Consider the following 26,288-nt stretch of genomic DNA (forward strand, 5'->3'; position numbering starts at 1 on the left):
AGGACGCCCCCACGTGGTATAGACAGGTTCACTGGAACTATTTTCATGAAATGAGGACTAGTAGATGTGAAGTCTTGATGATTGAGAGGGAAAAAATCCTCGATCTTATTTTATTTATGAGATACCTCCAGCCGAGATAGCCTGTAATAATGTTTTTCATATCTTTGATGTCTATTTTCAGCAATGAATGGCTATACATTTTTCACACACTCATAATAGTCTTTGTACTTGCATGGCTAATATTTTTAAAGCTGCTGCTGTCATATGTCACTAGGGAGAAAAGGCCTAGGCTATCTGTAAGTTGCTTGGATAAAGGCGTCAGCTAAATGCATAAATAAACTGTAAAATATCATAAGCACTTCATGCCAGACATGTCAAGCCTTTTTCCTCCATTCCAAAACTTCTTTTTTTATCCACTTTATTTTCATTTTACACTCACCATGCACATAAATACAAAATAAATAAATCAGATAAATAAATACATAAATAAATAAATAGTCATATGTGGAACACAACACAATCAAATGGTAGGCTAGCCTATATGATGCTAATAAGTGATAAAATAAGCAATTGCTCTGGGTACTAGAAAGTAAAACATTATCAGTCAATGTGAAAATGTCTGCATAATTACAGAAGTAAAGTGACTGTAACAAAATACCTGAGAGATACTAAAGAAACAACACTTCAATATGTTTCAAGGTAAAACACTGAGTAGACTGTAGACTAAATAAACTTGATTGCAAGAGAAGTTTCTTATAATAATAATAATAATAATAACAACAATAATAATAATAATATCATAATAACAATAATAACTTTCAGTGCTTTGCATTCATCATTGTGTTATTTGCTTCCTGAATTCGGGCTCTGAAATTTTAAAATCAAACAATACTCAACATCACATAATTCCTAGAATATGACAGTCAGTGTAAAGTGCTGTTTTTTTGGATATTGCACGTGTTGAGGGAGGAAGAGGAGGAGGAAGGACGAGGAAAAGGAGCGCCATGCTGTATTAAGCACAGGAGGTGAAGAGGAGCTGTAGTGACAGCAGCATCAGCAGTTCACCCAGTTGACACAGAGGGCACGGGAAAACTGCCACCCCCGACGACCTCCCTGTGGACACACACACACACACACACACACACACACACACACACACACACACACACACACACACACACACAGAGAGAGAGAGAGAGAGAAGAAGAGAAAGGCAAGCAGACACAGGAACACATACACACACACATACACATTCACACACACACACACACACACACACACACACACACACACAAAGTAGGATGGGATTCTGCTGTAAGCTTGCAGCTGTCGCCACAGAGGCCCTGTCAGCACAACAGAGTTAACACTAACCACAGGGAAGGAGAAATCACAACAGCGCCAGCACTCCAATATAACATAACACATATATTCAACGTACACACAGTATAGTATGTTCCATCTTCCCAGTGCTTAAAAACTGCATCATCTTCATGACATGTCAGCACTAAAGGTTTATAATGCTATAGTCAATGTGAGCATGAGCTGGAAACTATAATTAACTTAAATGCAAAAGTTTTTAACAAATTAGCGCAGCGGGGTTATGATGCACAATTTACAACAACCAGATTTAAGCACAATTTAGTCTTCTAGTCGTCTTCTATTAGCCTAGAAATCTAGACGCGCCCCTACACCACTAACCACTCGGTAAGTTGCAGTTTTGAAAACGAACGTTAAGGGTTGTTTTAGGACATGTTTGAGTAGCCTACAGTATGCCTGCTGGCAGCCACTCTGACTAGTCAAAGGCGATTCAAAACGAGTCAGAAAGGTCGAGACAGGACCAATCGTCAAAATTTCGGTGTCCACCACTCTAGTTCATCCAAAACAAACCAGAAAAGGGACTCAAAGTGCTAAATACCGGAATTTTCCTTTAATGTTGTCTTTAAACATGCATGTAGGTTCGTTGAGAGACAGAGAAACAAGGAGTGGCTTTACAAAGGTGCACATAGCTCTACAATGAAAGAATTCCATCCAATTGAAATAGTACAACATGGAAAATCATTGTGTGGTGGTCAAGATATTGTGGTGGGCCGCCACAAATAAGTCAATGTATGGGAAACACTGAATGCACCTTCATCTCAAATATGTGTACTAATGTACACATATTTTTACATATATACTAATATGTGTGTAATAATACTCGTAATAATACAGATGGTATATATTTGGGCTAGACCATACAAAATAGTAGACAACCAGAACCAAATGAATCTATGTGTTCTGCTAACTGGAAAGGGGGACAAAGGGGTGAAGTCATTGAGAGACCTCAGATCCATACAAACCAGCCTCAGACGAGTCCAGGAAGTGACGTCAATTCCGGTAATAAGTACATAATTTACTTTACTCTTCATGGAGAATACAGCGGGAAAAAACGTGTTTTCTTTTACAGTTCATGGAAAAAAATAGTCACATTAGGTAGAAGCTTTTCATTATTATTCGTAATTCACATTTATTTATTAAATAATCGATCGCAACTGACTGTCCACGTGATCTGCCAGAGTCGGCTGGGAGGAGCTTGTGACTCACGCATAGGGACTCACGGCAGATATTGCGCGAAATTTTGTTTTATGGCTATCGTTTAGATGTCCTTCCTATTCATTAACATAAACATGATGACTGAATAAATCACTAAATAAATGACTATGATGTTTAATAAGCCATTGTAGGCATACATTTAACAAGTTATCATTATATCACATCAATTAATTGTTTTCTGTAGGCTAGGCTACTGTGTGACATGCTTTACACTACATCATAAAAATCAACAATAGGCTATCAACAAGTTTGCAGTATCACTGTTGCAGAAATCACATACAAGAAGGCATCCTCTTGATTGTTTGTTCATTTTTGCACATTCCAACATAAGGAAGCAGCATGAGGAAACATGTCGTTTTTCTGACTTATTTTCTAACTACTTTTACGAGTCTGCAGTATCACTGAGTACAGCTGTTACAAGAGGGTCTGGCGTCCCTTTGTTATGATGCACTTCCTGCGACAGTCATTCGTGTCTAAATGACTTAACTCCCTCTCGGTTCAGGAGTTGAGGACCATAGAGATCCCTACTGTCTAAATTCCACTGGTGTATCCTCCCAGGAGTTGAGGACCATAGAGATCCTTACTGTACCTCTAAAGTTCATTGGTTTAGGGGTTGAGGACCATAGAGATCCTTACCTCTAAAGTTCATTGGTTCAGGGGTTGAGGACCATAGAGATCCTCACCTCTAAAGTTCCTTGGTTCAGGGGTTGAGGACCATAGAGATCCTTACTGTACCTCTAAAGTTCATTCCCTGCTAAAAAAAACAGCCTGACCAGCTAAAGGTGGTTTGCTGGTTGACCAGCTTGTTGACCAGCTTGTTTGACCACCCTATGATGGTTGACCAGCTAGACCAGCAAATTTCTTGCGAAAACATACCTTCAGCTGGTTTACCCACCTAACGATGGTAATTTAGCTGGTTTTGCTTGTCGTACCACCTCAAGCTGGTCATTTTAGCTGGTGTTGCTGGTCTACACTGCTGGTTTAACTGGCCGTGCCAGCTTATATTGGTCAAACCAGCATGACCATCTTACACCAACAATGTCAAGCTTGGCAGGCTGGTCACCAGCATGACCATCTTGCACCAGCTGTATCTCACACGACAGGCTGATCAAACCTGCATGACCAGCTTCCTCAGATGGTCACGCCAGCATATCCAGCTGGTGGTCCAACCAGCTACACCAGCAAAGACCAGCAAAAGCTGGAAGAAAACCAGCAAAGACCAGCTAAAACCAGCTACCAGCATAAGCTGGTTTCTAGCTGTTTTTTTTTCAGCAGGGTTGGTTTAGGGGTTGAGGACCATAGAGATCCTTACCTTTAAAGTTCATTGGTTTAGGGGTTGAGGACCATAGAGATCCTTACCTCTAAAGTCCATTGGTTCAGGGGTTGAGGACCATAGAGATTCTTACCTCTAAAGTCAACAGGTTTATCCTCCCAGGGGTTTATGACCATAGAGAGTGCAGTCTGTTGCTCTGTGCTCAGAGCAGCAAGCTGGGCCTTCGTCACGGCGACGGCCTGCTCGTAGGAGAACATGCTTATCTGCACAGGCTGGAACACGACCTGAGGAGAGGAGAGGGACACATCAGGCGTCAGGTAAACCACACGGCAGGCTTTCCAAGGTGATGGCTTTTAAACTAGTAGAAAGTGCTCGCTAAAACCCTGAGGATCAGTCCAGACATTCATTTACAGCTGTAGTTGGGCCTGGCACAACGCTTTTGTGAAGCATCATCTCAAATTAATAAAGAAAATCATGTGAAGCAGCCCATACCAGTCAATCGATAAAGACAAGCAAAACACAAAGAGTTTCAAATGAAAGAATAAGATTGTTTGCCAAAATTACGAGTTTTGATTTTAGGAATATGTTGCGTTCCAGTTGTACTCATAAGTTGTATTCCCAATCATATTTCCCAGTTACAAGTAGGAAGTTGTAGTTGAACAACCCCTGAAGTTGTAATTCCTTGTCATTGTAATTTATTTACACTGACTGTTGAATAGACAGTATGAGTCCTAATTTCAATGAAGTCTTAATTTTAAATCTAATTTTATAAATAGGCAAAAGCTGTTTGTTAATTGAAACAGAACTTAAATTCAAAACTTTGCCCACCATTTCAATTAGGGCTGTATAAATGGGCACTTGAGAGCAGCCCAACTGCAGTAAAGTGGAGTAAAGTGCAGTAAAGTGTAGAGTAACCACGAGTGACTCACAGTAAACCTGTCCGGAGGGATGAGAGACACGGCCAGAGGAGTGAGGCCCTCGATCTGCTCCCTCACCAGAGACGACATCTCCATGTCCGACAGCCCCACTGCAGCAAGAAGCAAGGCCATTCAGTTCAATTCAAAACACTTCAATTAGCAAGATTTCCCAAAACTATAGTTGCTAACCTGTTAGCAACTTAGTTGGTTGGCAATGGGAAATTGCATTGCAACCAACAAAGTTGCTAACTTAGATATTGTTTAGGTTTAGGTTTGGGAAATACGCCCCAGAGTAGTAACACTTTAAATATAAAATATATGTGAACGTGTAAGTATGCTGTAGAGTATCTATGTGCAAAATTGCTCAATGAACACATACTGTACACATATGTACATTCAGCATTATGATAAAAGTGAACTGAGAGCTACAGTTCCAATCTACAGGTCCAATCCCTTCTCTGCCAACACAGGGCTTTTAATGACATTACTGTATGCTACACAATGGAGGAGGCCTGACAACAGCACCACACACTGTAATAATGGAAAATTCTCTGGGTTTTACTGTTCATTTATGTCAGCTCTAGTTCAACCCCATCTCCAAAAAAGTTGTGACGCTGTGTAAATCGTTAATAAAAACAGACTCTGCGCCCCCTATTTCATAAATGTGGTCATGTGTGATGAATATGTAAAAAAGAAGAATGAATTGACGGTACTCTCTCCTCAGCTGTGTGGTGTACCTGCGAGACCGCTGATCTCGAGAAAAACGTCGGTTCCCCAGGAGCTGATGGGTCCAAAGGCCAGACTGTGGCTGAGCAACCCCACCAGGGCCCTCTGCTGGACTTCTGAGCACTGCAGTCGCAGGCGACCCAGCCACAGCACTGCCTTGCTGTACACACACACACACACACACACACACACACACACACACACAGAGAGAGAGAGAGAGAGAGAGAGAGAGAGATGGAGAGAGAGAGACAGAAAGCAGACACAGGAACACACACACACACACACAGACACAGACTTCAGAGAAACACCTTTCACTCATCCCAAATACTTTACAACTAACTCCCGAGAGCTAGTGGGCACCATACATTTGCTCACTAATATTATAGTGAGTGTAGTGTATACATCTGGAATAGTCATGTAATATATAATTACTACATAAAGTACTGCATAAAAACTGTTCAGTCAGTCAAATGATTACACACTCACACACAAAAACACGCAAGCATGCACGCACACACACACACAGACACACACACCTGAACTCCACAGCATTAAGGTTGCGCATGACTGGCGCCTCTGCACCACAGATGATGTATCCCAGGGCAACCAGCGAGCTGGAGTCCAGTTGACTGGGGGTCAGCTTGGTGGAGTTCAACATTCTGAGAAACAGCACAGACAACTGGGAGAGAGGGAAGACAGCGTTAACAACTCAGAGCCAATGCTACAGTCAGACTACGGTAGAGCAAACTGATTTAGTCGCTAACGCTCGCTCCCTATCGCATGCAGCTAGGACACGCTCTTTGGTTTCCATGCGATGAAGTAGTACCTCCATAGTTACTGCTGCTGTAAGTGTGTGTGTGCTGTGTGTGTGTGTGTGTGCGCTGTGTGTGTGTTTGCGTTTGTGTGTTTGTTTGTGTGTGTGTGTGTGTGTGAACCCTCACCTGCCTGCTGCTCCAGGTGTTGATGGCCCCCAGGGCGGCGACAGCCCTCAGCTCTGACAGGTTCAACCGACCCAGCTCCTCCACAGAGAACTGGGAAGACAGGCGGCCCAGCTGGCCAATCACAGAGGGGGAAAGGCTAGAGGCGGGGCCGTACACCTGAACCAGAGGTAGAAAAACAGAGTTGTTTCTATTTTGTTGTCTATTTCTTTTTCTTAAATATTTCTCCAGTATATATGTTTTCTTTACTATGGTTCAGTGCAGTAGCTCCCTGAGGGTTGAGGATAATTAGCTTTAGGATTGACACAGTGAGGGTTGTTGAATTCCCATAGTCAGGTTGCAAATGAAATTTAACACAGAAACAATCCCTCTGCACAGCCGATGCAGTTTTGCAAATCGAACCCCGATGCCTATCAACTCCATTCACTAAACAGATACACAACATTCCTCAACACACGCACGGCAGGTGTGAAAAGGTGACTTATCGAGGCCAGCATCCAGCTGCTTTCTCATTCTGGCACCAAACCAGGATAGGAGCTAATGAGTAGAATGAAAACATGTGTAAAGTGACAGCCAATCAAATCTCTCACGACGTATCTCGCTCCCATCTGGACACCGTAGCAGCAGATGCCTCGTGTCTGGGCTGGAGCCAAGCTGCACCGGCATCCTATAGGCTTTCATCTCAGTCAGATTAAAGCGCTCTGTAAACGCCTTTTGACAGCATCCCTATAGCTTCGGCGGTTGAATGCATTTGGACAGCAGAGTGTGGGCTCATGTTGTCTTCATCACAGGCTGTGTGTGTATACATATTTACACATGTTCTTTCATCATAGTTTTGTCCCATAACTAACCCTACTGATTGCAGTGTGCATGTGGGCAACTGGTACAAACAAGCTCTAACGACAACACAACTGAAATGGCAGCACGCTAGTTCAGTGCCCGTTCAGCCATGCTATTCCTGTGGAAAACCTGAGGTCCAATCACATGCTGTCTCTGGTAGCCAATAAGATCCCGCTCTGTCTGCCACTCATTTTCTGTAGCTGGTCACGCTTTTCAGGCATTTTGCAAACCGTCCTTAAATCCAGGACCTTGCAGTCGGAATTGTCGTTTGTGTATTCAAAGTCCAAAGACAGTCTAAAGTAGCCTAGGCTATTCGAAGTGACAGTTTATTACACATAATTGTTTAAGTCGTTTTGAATAGCCACTGCATACCCATGTAGGTCAGCGTGTTGTTGCAATCACTTTATGCAAACAAACCGCATACAGAGGCAGTCTTTAGTGTTGAGGTCAGACATGATAATCATCCAAATATCTGACTAATTCAGTGCAGCTGAAACAGCCCCTCTACCCTCTCTGCAGCAAAAGCCATTGTGTGCTTCTTTTATCGATATTTAAAGATATCTTTTGCATTTCTTATCCAAACAATGTCAAACTTGGCACTGCACTCAATTGTGCCTGTAGCAAGACACCTGCCAAGTTTGAAATTGGTCTAACGAACGTTTCGAGAGATACGCGAATAACAGACACACAGACAGACAGACGTTCCTGTCATTAATAGATCGATGATGCTAGAAAGGTCATGCTTTGATGTCAAGCAGGCACACGTACTGGTGAAAAATCTTATATGTAAACTAATCTATCTGGACGATGCTACACTGTAAATCACTTGGTGAAAAGACGTATGTGGGAACTGACATACATGAATAGCATCTGCTATGTGTGTGTGTGTGTGTGTGTGTGTGTGTGTGTGTGTGTGTGTGTGTGTGTGTGTGTGAGCACCTCTTTGGCTTTAGTCAGGAGGGTTTGTAGCTGGTAGGTGGGGAGGTATGGGTCTGCGCCCAGGAGCTCCAGGCAGCGGGTGAAGCTGGCGGCGGTCATGGCCGTCAGGCTGTTTATGCTCCAGGCCGACGGACGCGTCACATGCAGGCTCTCACAGCTGGGCACCAGGGCAGCTACAGGACACACACACACACACACACACACACACACACACACACACACACACACACACGCAAGCATGCACATGAGAGACTTGCATGAGACATTAGTCCCTACTGCATTGCACTCATCTGCTCTGCTCACAAATACAGTTTGTCTAAATTAAATAGCATGTTAAATAGCTAAGTCATGTCTGCAGTCCAAATCACCGCAACCACCACTACACTTATGTGTTCTTCATCGGTCAGAAGAGAGACTGTAGAGACAAAGAGATGGCGAGAGAGAGAGGAAGAGAGAGAGAAGAGAGAGAGAGTGTGTGTGTGTGTGTGTGTGTGGTTTATCCGAGTCCTCACCTGATGCTCTGTTCACTTTGAGGAACCCCAGGAAGAACTGCAGGACAAACTGCTGTTTGTTGAACAGCTCCTGACGCTCCTGCACCTCCATGCTCTGCATACAGAGGGCGCCAAACTCACTCTCCTCCCACTGCTGCTGGCTCATGAACAGCCTCTCAATGCGCTCCTGGGTCATCACCGCCTGCAGAGAGAGGGACGGAGTTTTTCTTTCTTTATTTTAAGAGCATAATGATAATCCAGGATTTGTCTTGCCTGAGGTGCGTTCAAATTCGGCAAACATTGTTGAACGTTTGTGACGAACATGTTTTCTCTGAACAGTGAAATTTAAACGATTTGGTGTCAACATTCCATTGTAACGGTAATTGCATTGTTGTCAAGCTCACATCCAGCATCCCTGTATGTTGGCAGAGAACTACCTCCTCAGACTGTTTCCGAGTATTTGCAAACGTTCGTCAAAGCAGAGTCAGATTACAGAAACTCAAAGCAGGGACAGAAACCTGTTTGAAAACGTTCGCAAACATTCGCCTATGTTTGCGAACGCACCTCAGGTCTCCATCCCATCTCTCATTCAGGCCAAGGTGAAGAATCTTCCGGATCAGGGCGTATCGTGCCGGATGAGTATCACAGAGCAGTAACTTTAGAACCTAGAAGCCCAGGTCCAGAATATTCATTTCGGTATCCTCACCAACCCAACTACAGGTGTCATATTCTTCCACACACTCACACACACACTGTGACGCACACACACTCTCACAAGTGATGTCTTTGTGTCTTACCGCGGGTATTAGCTGAAGTGTCTCCTTTTTCAGGAAGAACAGGAACCGTCCCACTTGGATCAGAACCTCCAGGGTCCAGTTCTGCACTGGCCTGAAGAGGCACATATTCAGACAGGAGATTTCATCACCACCCGTGCAAGAGAGCTCAGAGGAGGTAGAGGAGAACCGCTCACACTTATGTATGTACTGAGTTTTGACTTTTTGTAAGGACATTTCTTTTCATCTTTTGCATACTGACATTATTCCCTGAATCCTCATTATGCTTGATATTTTGAAGTAAGTGGCAAAAAACTGGTAAACATGGCAATTATGGCATTAAGTTGGCAAGTACAGAAATTTCACTCCTTTCAGACAGCATTCAGCCCACACTAAACAAAATCCAAAACCTGAGAGAATGCAGAGCGGAATAGACTGTGTGGAACCTGTCTTCAAACCCACTGATAGGCTAAAGCATGGGCATCTTTTGGTTCCAGAAGGCACTACAGAGGAGCGGGCAGTATTTCCAAGTAGCCTCCCTGCTCCCAAAGGAACTGTTCTCCTACCTACCCTAAGGAGCTGTTCTCTGAATAATCCAAGGAACTGTTCTCCTACCTACCCAAAGGAACTGTTCTTATACTACCCAAAGGTGCTGTTCTCTGAATTATCCAAGGTACTGTTCTACCTACCCAAAAGTGCTGTTCCCCTACCAACCCATAGGAACTGTTCTTCTACCTACCCAAAGTTGTTGTTTTCCTACCTACCCGAAGGTGCTGTTCTCGTACCTACCCAAAGAACTGTTCTCCTATCTACTCAAAGGAGCTGTTCTCCCATCTACCCAAATGTTTTGTTCTCCCACCTACCCAAAGGTGTTGTTCTCCTACGTACCCAAAAGTGCGGTTTTCCTACCTACCCAAAGGTGCTGTTCTCCTGCAGCATCTGGGCCACCAGTTCCAGTTTGGTTCCCACGTAGCACAGATCTTGCAGCATCTCCAGACTGTCCAGCAAGAACTGACGATTCACCTGCACATCAGTAGTACCTCAATTATACATTTATATTCTGCCATTTAGGAGACAATTGCAAGCCAAATTCAATCTAAGTGACTTGAAATTGAAAATGAAAATCAGATAAAAAAAAAAAAGTTTCATTACCTGCATGAAAACCTCGTCTGCCACATATGTTGCCATGACGCCCATGCCACGAAACTCCTCCTCTGTGTAAATACCTGTGTACATATTCTACGACAAGGGGAATGAAGAATACTTAAACACACACACACACACACACCTGCACACAAACACACACCTGTACACAAAAACACACACACACACACACCTGCACACAAACACACACCCTCACACAAACACAGCCTCAAATCATTCAGGTATCTGCTGTCATCGTCATCAGTGTGAGGCATTCTGGATCTACACCAGGTTTGGCTACACACACCGACACACACACACACACATTCTGGCCAGTCTCTTTGTCATCAGTCATAGGCTACTGACCAGTCTCTGCAGCATTTTGTCGACCAGCAGCAGCTTCTTGGTGGTGGGCAGCAGCATGAAGACCTGCGATTCCTGCAGCACCATCCGCCTTAGAGCCTCCATCATGTCCGGAGGGAACTTTTTAATAGTGCTCACTCTGCTCCACACACACACACACACACACATACACACACACATACACACACACACACACACACACAGATAAACAAGTATGAATCTAACTGCATACTGTACAACTTCTTCAATTCAGGTTATACTATTATTATTATATACTCTTATTTTAACCCTGGCACTGATGATGGTCTAAATGGGACCAAAAACGTTTTGCACTTTGGTAGCACTTTGCACTTTGCATCACTGATTGGATTCAAATTTGCATCGGCAACATTGGTGTGCGAGTTCTTTCTTGATTGAAGGACTGATACTCTATTAGAACTAACGCACCCACCAGGCCTGGAGTCGTGGTGTGATTCCCTGTTTGCCCCATACCAGAACTATCTAGCCTATGGCATGGCCATGGTATTAGAATATACTGTAGATATGTTCAACATAGGCTGAAAGTTACCATACTCCTATTTCAAGTTTGTCATGCACATGTTCATCATGTATTATATATGCGTATGGGCCAAGGCTGCCCCCATAGACTCACGGAAGAGACAGCGCAATCTGGGCTCCCAGCTCTCCTAACAACTCAGAGAAGAAGTCCAGCTGGTACAGCTCCTCAATGATGCACTTTTTCTACAAGGAACAAAATAAATGTGTTAATGACCAAGCCTACACACACAGCTGTGTATGAAATTAACATGCACAACATGCAGTATACATTTCAATCCACATGCACCAGCATAGGACGCAACAGTTCAGTGTGTGCTATGGGCCAGAAAGGCAAACGGGGTAGCTAACATCATGACTGGGTTTCTCAGAAAGGCAAACGGGGTAGCTAACATCATGACTGGGTTTCTCAGAAGGGCAAACGGGGTAGCTAACATCATGACTGGGTTTCTCAGAAGGGCAAACGGGGTAGCTAACATCATGACTGGGTTTCTCATAAGGGCAAACGGGGTAGCTAACATCATGACTGGGTTTCTCAGAAGGGCAAACGGGGTAGCTAACATCATGACTGGGTTTTTCAGAAGGGCAAACGGGGTAGCTAACATCATGATTGGGTTTCTCAGAAGGGCAAACGGGGTAGCTAACATCATGACTGGGTTTTTTCAGAAGGGCAAATGGGGTAGCTAACATCATGATTGGGTTTCTCAGAAGGGCAAACGGGGTAGCTAACATCATGATTGGGTTTCTCAGAAGGGCAAACGGGGTAGCTAACATCATGACAGGGTTTCTCAGAAAGGAAAACGGGGTAGCTAACATCATGACTGGGTTTCTCAGAAGAGCAAACGGGGTAGCTAACATCATGACTGGGTTTCTCAGAAAGGAAAACGGGGTAGCTAACATCATGACAGGGTTTCCATGGCTAACACTGGGGTCCACATCCCAGTGTAACGCACGATACGATACTGCCACAAATTGCGACAGTAGCTTACAGATACTCAATGGAAGGCAAGAAAATGGTTGGTGTAGGTAAGATCATGAGTGTGAATGGGGGCATGTGCACCAGTGAGGTGTGCAGGGGCACAGGCTGCGTCCGCAGGAAGACCAGGACGTCTCTCATGGTGTCCAGCGAGGGGGTGACCTGGAACATTCGCTTCAGCGCCCTACAGCTCACGCCTGGGGCTATGGTACCCAACGCCCTACACACACACACACACACACACACACACACACACACACACACAGGTAAATAAAAACAAACAAGATTCATTAAAGACAGACAGACAGATAGATAGAGAGAGTGTGTGTGTGTGTTTGTTTTAATATAACATAAGGAGACACTCACAGGAGGTCCTGTACAGTCATGGCAGACTTCTGTTTGTGAGCCTCCTCAAACAGAGCGATGGCCTGGGGGGGAGAACACACACATGCTGAGATGTGCTGAGTTGTGCAACATGCAGGAGGGCTGTAGCTGGGAGGAATCTCAGTGAGCTGAAACATACTACTAATATAGTACACAAGGGGGCAGGCTACCCCACGGCAATGAGCACCTGTTGAGCATGGAGTGTTACTGCATAACAATCAATTCATGTTATGTTCACAAGCAAATCAAGTGAAATATGCCAGGTTTTTCAGAAAGGAAAAAAAAATCTATGAATGGACTGGGGGGGGGGCTGGGGTATGGTGAAGGCATGTCTCTTTTCATTGTACTAGGGTGCAGATAGTTTATTTGTAAACACGCCTTGAGACATTAGACTATAAACATCTCATGCCCTAAGAGGTTTATTTCACTTGGATGAGCAGTCAATACTCTGACTTTCTCACTGTTTCTAGTAATAGAGGCAACATTGTCAAATTTGCTTTGAATCATTCACAGCATCAGGCGACGGTTATTGGCACCAATGTTCTGCGTGTTTTCTGATTCATTTAGCCACATGAACTTACATCATCCTCCAGTTTATGCTCCTTAGAGCACACATGCCATTTCAACCCTAAAAGTCCCTCTAAACTAAACCATTTGTCAAACATATAAATGTTAGGATGGAATTAGGGATTCTGAATGTCTGTTAGCCATTGATAGGAATGCTGAATATAAGGGATACATCCCTTTAAATCCCTTAAATCCCTCTGAACAGGGCTGAATGTGTGAGATTCTCTGTACAGGCTCGCAGTAACTTGTTTATTAGGACGGTTACCACTGACTCTGGATTACCTCACCCAGGGTTGGCACTAGACCACACACTTGAAATTACTTTTTTGGACTGTGTGACTTCCCTGGACTGTGTGGGAATGTTTGTGGTGTAGCAATGCTTGTAGTAAAGAGTGGGCAGTTGGTTTACGGACTGTGAAGTTGACTTCATGTATTGATATTTTAAAATGATTCAGACTTCGAAAAAAAAAGACCTGACTCAGAACTTCAAGATGATTTAATTTGAAGATGTCTCACTGCTAGCGTAGGGTATGGTATGGCTGGTTCTTGGTCACGGTGGACAGTTTCTTTACATTTTCTTAGACCACTGTAATCTGTTACTCTTCTTAAACAGTCCACATTCTGAAAAAGACCTTACTCAAAATTCAAGGAAAATTGAAGATGAAGGTTTCTCCCTACTGGTGCGTGTTTGTGTGTGTGTGTGTGTGTGTGTGTGTGTGTGTGTGTGTGTGTGTGTGTGTGTGTGTGTGTGTTTGTGGTCACAGGGGACGGTTTGTTTACAGGCTGCTCCTCTCGGAGGTAAATAATTTAGGTATTCCATTAGGCATGTGTCACTCATCTCCATTGTCGGACAGGCTCTGAGTCAGATCATAATAAAATATAAACTAGCCACCCAAACCCACACACACCAACACACCCTTATTCAAGACTGGCACTTCTTCCGAGATCAAAGATCAGTTGGAAATGGAATTACGCAATAAGGATTCTGAGATTAAAATCTCTGAATTAAAAACATCTAGCAGATTTCCCATTCTAATGAGTGTGCCTCAGTGTCTCCTAGTCAGGCCCAGGGTGGGTAATCGGGAGAATTCCCGGTGGGCCGCTTCACTTTTGGGCCGGTCGAGGAAAAAAATATTTTTCACGTTAGTCTATCTTCTCTTAAAGTAGGCTATACAGTAGGCCTATACACATTCCGCATTCTGTGCATGACACCGTTGCCTCTGCATGGGTTGTCGCCTACCATGTGAGGGAGTCCTCACCTCCCAAAAAAGAGTTGGTTGGGTCCATATAGCCCGTCTTTTCCAAAAAGTTTTCTCAGATACGGATAGCTGGGCCGGACCAGTAGCCACAAGCGTCAGGAAGAATGGATGGTAGAAAGAGACCAGGAGGGACTGAAACGGTCAGGTAGAATGCTCCTAAATGTGCCAAGCTTCTAGATTACAGACAAAAGTGGCAACTGGTAAAGAGAGATAATGATTATTAGCAATGTCTAATATTGGGCTAATATTGGACGTTGTAGCGTTGTCAAGCTATTCGCAAGCAACATATTAAATTACTTAAGATATTAGCCCGATTCATAGACTTTGCAGTATGCAAATATTGATAACAAAAACTGAAGCTTGATCAGTGTAGGCCTATGCGGTAAAAATTGTACTTATTTAATGTAAGAAAGAGTAATTATGCTACACGATAAACTTATATGCCTTGTTTGCTCAGACGAGGGTGTAGTAAAGGAGTAGGCTAAATCACCAAACAACAAGCCTACCCATGCAAAAAACATGTAGCCTAAACATTAGTTCAATATGCCTCTTTGTGGAAGTGTGGGATAGGCTACATTTCAAAGGCTTTCTTTCTTTCTGTTTTTGTTAACTTGTGAAATAGTGAAATATTTTTGTTAACTTCTCAGTTGAAGCGAATTATTATATAACCTTTACACATTTGTTGAACCATGGTACTAATACAAACTACAGGATAGATACAGGATAAGAGCTGAAATGTTGCTTCATTTATCCAATTTCCACCACTATAGCAAACGTGGGCCGGTCTTGGGCCTGAAACTCCCGAGCTGAAAAGTGGCCCCACTCCGGCCCTGTTCCTAGTCCTAGTCAAAAGCTCAGGTGCTGGAGCCTGCCAATAGAGCTGGGCTTGGACAATTCATCAATACAAAATGAAGGTAAATATAAAACAATAATTCTGTCAATAATGAGGATAGTTGTGTCTTCTTTGAACTCTGATATCTTCTATGAGGTGTGGCATTTATTGACATTTTGAACCTGTAAACACATACATATCAGGGAGCTGAGAGAGAGAGGAATTATTTAATATTGAAAAAATATCCCAACTAGACAGTCGTGCAGGCATGGACAGACAGACACAGACAGAGACAGACAGACAGACAGACAGACAGACACACAGACAGACAGACAGACAGACAGACAGACAGACACAGACAGACAGAAAGAAACAAAGACAGAAAGAAACAAAGACAGACAGAAAGACAGACAGACAGACAGACAGACAGACAGACAGACAGACAGACAGACAGACAGACAGACAGAGCTGCTTACCTGCTGTGTGGTCCAGGGCTGTGTGCGTGAGGCCGCGGTGGGGACGAGGCGGGGGGTGCGTGGGAGCACGCTCAGTAGAGGTGTGCTGGAGAGTAGAGGCTCCAGCTTACCCAGCCAGCCAGTCACCTCAGGAAAGCCCTAACAGAGGTCAAAGGTCATCAGCACACAGACATGAACACATGAAAAGAGGCCCTCTGCATTTGTATACAGAACTGTCCTTTAAGGCTTTATACACAGACAGAATACCAGTTGAGATCAGTTGCATTGGTTTTTTAATCAGTTCTCCAATGTTTTCTCAGTTAGCCCTTTGAATGGTAGCTGATAATGGGCAATGTAGATATTGCATTAAAGATCAGCCACAGTCGAGAAGCCTTTTGCAATTATGTAAACTGCTGCTCTGATTAAAAAAAAACAATGCAACCGATCTCAGCTGGTATTCTGTGTATAATGGAGTGGAATGGAAATTTCTAAGTGACCCCAAACTTTTGACTGGTAGTGTATAAATATAGACATATCAGGTGCAACCATTTCTGTAAAATCCAGAACAGAATACTTCTATGAAACAGGTGTTTTGATGTACTGAAATACAGATTTCAGTACATCAAAGGTTTTGGAAGCTAATACTGTAGCCAATTTTAACAAAGTTCAAAGCAGGAATCTAAGGCACACACACACACACACACACACACACACACACACACATACATAAAAACAGACAAACACACACATATACACACATACATACAAACAGACACACACACACACACTTAATGATCATAAAGATGGCGCAGCAGCAGTAGCGGTCTTGGCATCAGTGACGGCAGCAGAGGCATGGTTAAGCACCCAAACTGGGCCGTGGTGGCGTTATGGGTCAGGGACTCAGGGACTCGGAGATCCTGTTACAGGGCCGGTGCAGAGGTGTGGAGCTCAGCGAGGTGAGCCAAAGGTGTCAGTGTGCCCAGGGCAGCGTGCCACGCGCGCCCACGGCCAGCTGGCATACACTCACAGGCCCAGTGATGCCCATCTGCGGTGCAGAGGAGAGACGGCGTGACCGGACACACCTGAGTGTGCCAAACACATTCCCATTCCCACCTCTGGGCCAGGGGGCTGCAATACACATTCCCTCAGACAGCAACACACACACATACACACACACTCAGAAACACACACACACACTCACACTCAGAAACACACACACACACACAGAAACACACACACATGCAACACACATACACAACACACACAGAAGCACACACACACACAACACACAGAAGCACACACACACACAGAAGCACACACACACACACACACACACACACACACACACACACACACACACACACACACACACACACATACACACAGCTACAGAGGGCTTGAGGGCAGGGTGACGTAGCTTACCCATAGTTTGGTGGTGATGGCATTGGCCTGTGGGGGTGTGAGGCCAGGCTGGTGGAGGCTGATGTTGGGCAGAGCAGACAGGAGGCTATCTGACGTGATCCCCCAAAGCGTCTCCACCCGAACCCCACTCACCAGGGAGCCCAGGGACGACAGACGCCCTGGCTCCACCAGCTAACTCCCGGAGGACACAAACAAACAAACAAACAAATAAATAAACATCTATGACTTAGCTAGGTTATGTGACAAATAAGAATGAACGGTTGCAATAAACAGACTGTGTGTGTGTGTGTGTGTGTGTGTGTGTGTTCAACAACTTCATTGGCCCTAATGAGGTGTTCATCTCATCCCCACAGTAGCCTGACACTGTGTTTATGGAAATAATGACACAGACAAACTCATACATCTCAGCCAGGGCCCTGGGTCATGCATGTATAGACTGGATAGGACACTGTGTGTGTGTGTGTGTGTGTGTGTGTGTGTGTGTGTGTGTGTGTGTGTGTGTGTGTGTGTGTGTTGTCCTTGATCAACCCCATTAGAGGCTGGGCCCATAGCCAGCTGGCTCCATGGTTCCGGACATGTACACACACACACACAAGCTGTGAAAAGAGATACTACTTCCAGGACTTAGCACTTACTCATAAACAGAAATTCAGTCATATAGTCAGACAGACAGACAGACAGACACAGACACACACAGACTAATCTGGGGAAACAGACACCACTACCAGAAATAAGCACACAAACACACACTCATGTCAGCGCTGGCACACACGCGCGCACACACACACACACACACACACACACACACAAAGCAGCACCATCACTTAAAACCATAACAAGTCTCTTGAGCTACCAAAGAGCAACACAGAGGCACACACAGACTTACGCTAACAGCAGCCGACAGCTTGTCCACAATCACCCCGGCCTGTGAGGAGAGACAAAGGACAACGCTGATACACACACACACTCGTCTAAATGGACACACACACACTCATCTGAATGGACGACTCTCTTTACTACTGTGCTGAATGGAAAAAAATGAATACTGTACCTCTGAGTACAGACAAGAAGAAACAGACCACAACTCAGAAGGAGAGAAAAACAGAGTGAGACTGAAAGAAAGAAAGAAAGAAAGAAAGAAAGAAAGAAAGGAAGGAAGAAAGAAAGGGAAACATGGAAAATGCACTAAGAGAATAGACAAAGAATGCGAAACAGATGGAGACAGAAGGAGAGAGAGGGGAAGAGAATAATAAAGAGCTCATTGTTATTGTCTGGAGGAAGCATGTGTAGCAACAGATGCAGAGCAGGACCTCAGACTGAAGACCCTGAAGATGATCACTCATGCACATCCAACCTGAGGGTCCTTAAGATCCCCCACTCACACTCTCACACACACACACACACACACACACACACACACGGTTTGGTTTCTTCTTGCCCTCGCTGCTCTAAGCCCAGTCTAGCACCTGTCCCTGCCGCCCAAGTCCAAACCTCTCCCCATTCCTACAGCCTCCCATATGCTAGTGGGCTCTCAGACCTCTGTTTTCCTCTGCAAAGCTCTTCTATACACACTCTTTTGATCCCGTAAGGGAAATTTGGTCTCTGCATTTATCCCAATCCGTGAATTAGTAAAACACACTCAGCACACAGTGAACACACAGTGAGGTGAAGCACACACTAATCCCGACGCAGCGAGCTGCCTGCTACAACGGCGCTCGGGGACCAGTGAGGGGTTAGGTGGCTTGCTCTAGGGCACTTAAGCCGTTCCTACTGGTCGGGGTTCGAACCGGCAACCCTCCGGTTACAAGTCCGAAGCGCTAACCAGTAGGCCACGACGCTGCCCCGTGATCCCTTCAAAACCAATACAACCTCATACGAGGCTGTTTTCCTCTGCAAAGCTCTTCTGATCCCTTCAAACCCCATACTGTATAACCTCAGCCGAGGCTGTTATTCCTCAAATAGTTCTGAGAGCTGATGTTTGCTTTTCTAATTCTGATGATTTTCCCTAAACTCTTGAAGATCATCAAAACTGCAACTTCTAAATTTTAGACACATAAGGTAAGACATAAGAAGCATCACAGTTGTTCATAGGAGTTCAGGTGTGTGTGTGTGTGTGTGTGTGTGTGTGTGTGTGTGCTGAGGTGAGATTGTACCTGTGCAGGTGAGAAAGCGACGGATGCGAGGGAGGGTAAGGCAAAGTTGAGCTTTGATTGGCTGAGTTTGGACAGGAAGTCTGTTCCAAGCTGGGGCAGGAAGTGAGAGAGTTCCACCAGGCTTTCTGCACTGAGGGAGGACGGGGAACTCAGGTCAGACGACGCCAGCACCACACTGGACACCTGAGAGAGTGTGGGGGTAAGTCATACATTCAGTATTATACGTGTACATATAGTATGTATAGTATACGTTCAGTATTATACGTGTACATATAGTATGTATAGTATACATTCAGATAACAACACTAATGAAGGAAGGAAAAAAAGAAAAATAAATCAATAGCAAGTAAAATGTTTTTGAAACTATTGTTTTTGGGAGTGGTCTATAATATCTCTAGGTTGCCCTGGGATAGCTGGGAGCGTGTAGTTTCTGATATGGCATGGTGAGTGAAGTGTGTGTGTGTGTGTGTGTGTGCCTCACCATGCTGCTGGGTACTCTGTACCCCTGTGCCACACACTCCCTCACACTCTGCTGGATGGCCATGAAGGCCTCGGTGTGGGCATACTGCAGCAGGCCTGTGGGGTTGGCCAGACACGTCACATTCCCCAACCTATCACACAGGGCAGGCAAATGTGTCTCCAGACTACAGACAAATGCAATCTTTGAGAGAAATTCTGCTTCTTTGATTGTTTGTTGGATTGTTTAAGACAAACAAAAAATGACTTACATGATCTGTGCAAATGGGCAAATAAGACATATCAGAAATACAGCTTTAAGTCGTGTAATATTGGCCATCATACCTATTTATGAAGCCTTATACCACTGCGTGGTTAAATTTCCCATTGGCATGGGTTCTTTAGAACGTACAATAACGATGCGGTCAATTTGTGCTCATTATACAATGGCATCAAACGTGATTCAACCAATCATAATTAAGGACCGTAACTATCCGGTTTAGAAGTGCAAACATCACACATTTCTTATAACGAATATAACAAGAAACAAATAAATAATGTGATTGAGAGAAGAGTGGCATTTGAGATGGGATGATTAAGAAGGCATTACACGGATGATTAAGTGTATAGGCATTACACGGCATTAGAAGCATGGCTTGAGAAACAGCTGGCATAAGTGGCATGATATTGACAAACATACAGTTATTTTTTATCTAAACACTGCCCTATGCCAGTGGGTCAAACTGAAGGAGAAATGAGAGAGCGTTCCATTTAAGAAGTTCTCTGACCTCCTGAACTGGTCTGCCGTCAGGTTCCGGAATGTTCCTGTCAGAGTCTGAGCCATGAAATACTGCTGAAGAGGAGTGAGTGTGTTCTGCAACAACACATCCAGGCCATCCAACAGCTGAAAACACACACACACATACACACACACACACACACACACACACACACACACACACACACACACACACACACACACACACACACACACACACACACACACACACACACAGTTTGAGTGATGGCTGGCAGGTTTCATACCGGTTTTTCACTATCAATTACATATAAGCATGTTATACACTATGCTGAAGCTATCGGTATGAAAGCTATCCCTCTCTAACCTGCCCAACCTCTAAGTCCTAATGGCTATTTGTCCCTTATCTAACTGCTCTTCGTGTCTGAGTTTATAACTTCACTGAACGGGGCAGCAAACATTAAATATGCTATTGTTCTGTGGTCTGTAAACTAGCACATTGTAATCCATACATTGTTTCAGTTTTTATAGTTACTCACTGTCCAACATGGCCAACCTCTGATTATTAAAAACACACACACACACACACACACACACACACACACACCTTGAATTTCCCCTGGGGATCAATAAAGTATCTATCTATCTATCTATCTATCTACACACACACACACACACACACACACACAAACAGTGTGCGTTTGGGCCCAGGTCTGGCCGGTGGTGGCCGGGTCTGGTTTCGGTGCAAGGTGTCTGAGGCAGGCTGTTACCTGAGCAGGTGAGAGGTGCTGGAAGCGATGGAAGGGCAGGTAGGCTATCAGGTTGCCCGTGTCCCTGATGAGGGAGAGGCCACCGGCTGTCAGATTGGCCGAGCTCATGCTGCAGGCAAACCACCTGCCCAGTGCATACCGCCGCTCCGCAGTCAGAGACGGGACCAGGGAGTTTATGGTCGGCAGACTACAGGGAGAGGAGAGGGGAGGAGGAGAGGGAAGGAGAGGAGAGGAGAGGAGAGGAGAGGAGAGGAGAGAGATGAGAGGAGTGGAGAAGAGAGGTGAGGAGTAGAGGAGAGGAGAGGATGAGAGGAGAGGTGAGGAAACAGCAAAAGAAAAAGATAGAGACAGAATGAAAAGAACACAAGCACCAAAAGAAAGACAGGTACAGATTGAAAGAGAAAGAGAGGTAGAACAAAACATGGCAGCGAAAGAAATGAAGGGATGGGGTGGAGGAAGAGAAGTTTAAGACAGGCAAAGAAAAGAGATGGACAGATGAATGAAAGGCAGATAAATAAAGAGAAGGTTGTATAAAAAAGGACAGATTTAAATAGAGGGAGTAAGAAACGAGAGAGGGGAAGGAGGAGAAAGAAGAGAGAATGATAGAAGGGAGGGAGAGAAGGAGGGAGAGCCAGAAAGAGGGAGAAGAAAAGAAGGGGGGAGAAAATGAGACGGTAAAAACAAAGAGAGGGCAGAAATGCTTAGTCATGCTTGTGTGACTGACATCCAAGACCCTCCCTCAGTAAAATAATACAACTCAGGACCATCCTTTAATTAAATAATACAAAGCAAGATCCTCCCTCAATTAAATAATACAACTTGAGTAATATCATTATTGTTATTCTGAGACTGCACCACTCTGTCATTCAACACACAGTCCAATCCAAAACCATCAGCCTTACTCTGACACCACTTTAGATTAGACCCCAACACTTTTTCAGTCAAGATACAATACACTAACTACTATACAAGTCTGTTGTACATCACACGAGGTGAAATGTTATACTACGTTGTATTTTGGATTGTAATCCAAGACCATCCAGAACTTAGATAAAACCAGACATCACTGTACTTAAGTGAAGAGGATGTTTTAGTAAACACATCCAACAGCTCTCCATACAGCTGAATCTGTTTTTGTATAGAGTTCGGGATTGTGTCGTCATATCCCTAAGAATTGTGGGAATTACAGTAAAGGCTACTGTACAGGTAGACATCCAAAGGGGTAGGCATGACTTATGTCAAATAGGCCTCTTTTTTTCGCTACTGACAGGTTCAACATGTAACCACAAATGTTGGCCAACATGGAAAGGATCTCTATGTAGAGCAACTTAATAGGAGTATTTGTACGGGCAGTAGTAAGTTACAGCTTCGTAACATCAGTAGGCACTCAATGTTACACAGCCCACAGAACAGAAGCCAATTTACTTCTATCTATTACTATACTATCTTTAATGGTTTTTACTTTATTTAAGCAACACTGTTGCTTTCTTGTACATCTCGTCGTTGTGAAGAAGCTCACATTTGCTCATCACAGTCCGTTTGTTTTCTTATCTCCTCTTGACGCTAACTATGTTCCCATTAGTAATCGCTGCATCTTCCTTTAGCGTACTGGTAAAATGGCCGCTCCTACGGTCCAGGCGTTTCTTACATGTAAGGGTTGCTGTGCAGGGCGGGCAGGGCCTGGATGTCTGCGGGGGAGGCCATGGCGATGAGAGGGCTCAGTTCTCTGAAGAGGCTGGCATCCTGGGCCAGGTGTGTGTGGAAAAACACAGACACCATGGTCTGCAGGTACTCTTCCGACAGCTAAAACACACACACCACACACGCACGCATGCACACACACACTTACTTCACTGCTTTTATAGCTCAAATAAACAAGGTCCTGACAATCAGTTATGATTCCTCAAGTTTAAATCAATCAAATCAGTATAAGTTAGGACAACACTACATAGGGATAACACATAGCAAAGCAGCTTTTAACGATGACCAACTTGGCCTGTGTCACTTGGCTTGTGTCACCTGGCCTGTGCTTAGAAGTGTGGAAAGATCAGGGCTTAATCGGGTAAGAATCCATTCCGGCGTCCAAAGCAATGGGGATTAGTGAGATTCAAACTACATCACTCTACACCATCTCTCATCTTATTCCTGTGTGTGGGGAAGGTATGTGTGTGAGAGAGAGAGAGAGAGAGAGAGAGAGAGAGAGAGAGAGAGAGAGAGAGAGAGAGAGAGAGAGAGAGAGAGAGAGAGAGAGTGTGTGTGTGTGTGTGTGTGTGTGTGTGTGTGTACAGCCGTCTCTCACGTGTAGCGTGGCCCGGTTCCTGCTGAAGTACTCCAGGATTAGCCGGATGGTGGTGGTGTCGACAGCACTGAGGACTGTCTGCAGTTTGTCCAGAGGGATGTGGAAATACTCCTGCAGACCACACAGGGTAAGGGAACTTCACAAATCCAAACTTCATATTACTTCAGTTAATTGTTCATCTACCCAGGAGCTCCACAGCTGATGCTCTGCTGCAGGCCACATCCCTGGTCAAATGCTCTTCCTGTTCTCACTGAGTTACACATTTTTAATATGTCTTTTAATTCTTCTACATTGTGTCTTTAATTTTGTTTTATTATATTATGCACTTTACTTTTTAAACTCGACATGACTGGAATCTCACCTTGATGAGGGAGAAGGTGTCACTGGTCACGACTCTTCCTTGTTGCATCAGGTTTGTCAGCACTTTCTGAGGAAGAAAGAAAGAAAGACAGACAGAAAGAAAAAAGAAAGAAAGAAAAGAAGATAAAGTCCGACTCACAGAGGTAAAGAGGCAACAAGGAAACAGTGTGACAGGCGATATTTAAACCTATTGATCGTCACCACACACACACACACACACACACACACACACACACACACACAGACACATTCACAACAGGCACAAAAGACAGATCAACCTAACAAAGAGGACAACCACAATAAACACGAGGTGTGAATGGCAGTGTGTGAGAACACACACCAAATCAAATGACACTCAGTAAATATTGCATGCGGGGGAAGAGATTTTGAATGTCCAATATCGGTAACAGGGCTGTAACTTGACACGGCCCCAGACCTCATGTCAATTACACAACAATTGTGGTCTTGGTAACGGATACGGTCAGTTAATTACCCCGATATAATGACGTCTGACATTTTGACACGTTAGTCATAAACATTTTCTGTTGATCTCTATCATCCTCATTGTAGTTTCACTACACAGCACACCGAAGCCACACACAATTATAAAAGCTCAACCGAAACACAAAATGTCAGGTTAGGTCAAGGACAGAGACCCCATCAATAGTGAGTTGTCTTGGTAATTAGAGCGCATTAAGTATTTCCCTTCTTCATTACATGGTCAATCCCACAACTACAACCATTTGATTGGTAATATATAAAATGTTTCCACATATCACATGTCACAAAATATGAAATGCCCAAAATATCCCATGTGATATACCATTACCTAATGTGCACACTTTAGGTTTCTATTTTGCTTAACACTTCAGTCCAAAATGAATGCAAACATCACATCTCACATCTTGTTTTGTGCACATGCCAAATATATTTAGTTTGCGGACATGTAAGTAAGTAAGTAACGCTGAATATATTTAGTTTGCTTTCATGTAAGTAAGTAACACCGAAAAAATTCAAGTTTAAGAAGCTGCAATCAGATTTACACAAGATTAGATTACATAAACCGATTGACAAAATAGTTGGCGATTAATTTAATAGTTAATAATTAATTGTTGCTGCCTTTATCACATGTATGCCCAAAGTATCACGTGAGGAGGAAATACGGTACACCGTTATCCAGTGTGCATACTTTATGTTTCTATTTTTAAGCATCACGTGAGGAGTAAATACACCATTATCCAGTGTGCACACTTTATGTTTCTGTTTTTAAGCATCACGTGAGGAGGAAATACACCATTATCTAGTGTGCACACTTTATGATTCTATTTTGCTCATTTACACTTTGGTCCATCGTGTACAGCTTAGCCTGTGGTTGGATATGCGTGCCTCTTTTCACTTTCACTGTATGTAACTTTTATGAAATTGGTATGAACTATCATTTTTAATAACTAACGATTTAATATTTTAAATCTTCCCCTAAACATTCTCAAAAGCGGCTCACCCCGAAACACTGGAGCAGAATCCTCTTGTTGTCGAAGTTGCTCTCCTTCTCCATGTAGCGCTGCACTGACTTCAGCACGCTGAGCCGGATGTTCTCCGTCACCTGGACGCTGGTCATCTGGCTCTCCTCCAGCGCCACCAGCAGCACCACAGACAGGCTGGTGGCCTGGCCCAGCGCCGAGGCCACGCTCTGGGTGAGCAGGCGGTCCACGTGCGGCTGCAGCTCCGCCATGCCGCAACGCACCAGCATCTGCAGAGCCTGCAGCTTGCTGGCCCCCGGGTGGCACATCGCGTCAAAGTCCGTGCTGCACGACCAGTTCAGACGCTGCACCACCTCCCGCACTGGGCAGGGGTGGGTTGGGGAGGGGGGCAGAGTGGGGGAGGGGGTTTTGGTGGTGGTGGTGGTTGCTGTGGTAGTTGCGGTGGTGATGTTGGTGGGGGAGGAGGAGGGGGTGGTGGTGGTGGTTGCTGTGGTAGTTGCGGTGGTGATGTTGGTGGGGGAGGGGGGTTTTGGTGGTGGTGGTGGTTGCTGTGGTAGTTGCGGTGGT

General features: G+C 44.4%; 1 protein-coding gene across 1 annotated transcript; it reads right to left on the reverse strand.

The window, feature by feature from the left end:
* Window positions 1–444: 444 nt before the first annotated feature.
* On the reverse strand, window positions 445–26,062 carry strc1 (stereocilin 1). Its single transcript, XM_048231569.1, has 26 exons — window positions 25,742–26,062; window positions 24,242–24,307; window positions 23,881–23,991; window positions 23,230–23,384; window positions 21,582–21,768; window positions 20,843–20,958; window positions 20,080–20,209; window positions 19,599–19,781; window positions 18,332–18,370; window positions 17,446–17,616; window positions 16,045–16,182; window positions 12,893–12,954; window positions 12,611–12,746; window positions 11,648–11,736; window positions 10,999–11,134; window positions 10,642–10,728; window positions 10,403–10,512; window positions 9,514–9,604; window positions 8,738–8,918; window positions 8,226–8,398; window positions 6,450–6,605; window positions 6,045–6,187; window positions 5,520–5,668; window positions 4,795–4,892; window positions 3,999–4,149; window positions 445–1,113 (listed from the first exon to the last, which is right to left on the reverse strand). The coding sequence occupies exons 1-26, from the start codon at window positions 26,027–26,029 to the stop codon at window positions 1,013–1,015; spliced, it is 3,447 nt and encodes a 1,148-aa protein (XP_048087526.1). The 5' UTR covers window positions 26,030–26,062; the 3' UTR covers window positions 445–1,012.
* Between the last annotated feature and the right edge of the window lie 226 nt (window positions 26,063–26,288).

The sequence above is a fragment of the Alosa alosa genome, chromosome 21, assembly GCF_017589495.1.
Source record: "Alosa alosa isolate M-15738 ecotype Scorff River chromosome 21, AALO_Geno_1.1, whole genome shotgun sequence".
Classification (NCBI taxonomy): Eukaryota; Metazoa; Chordata; class Actinopteri; order Clupeiformes; family Clupeidae; genus Alosa; species Alosa alosa.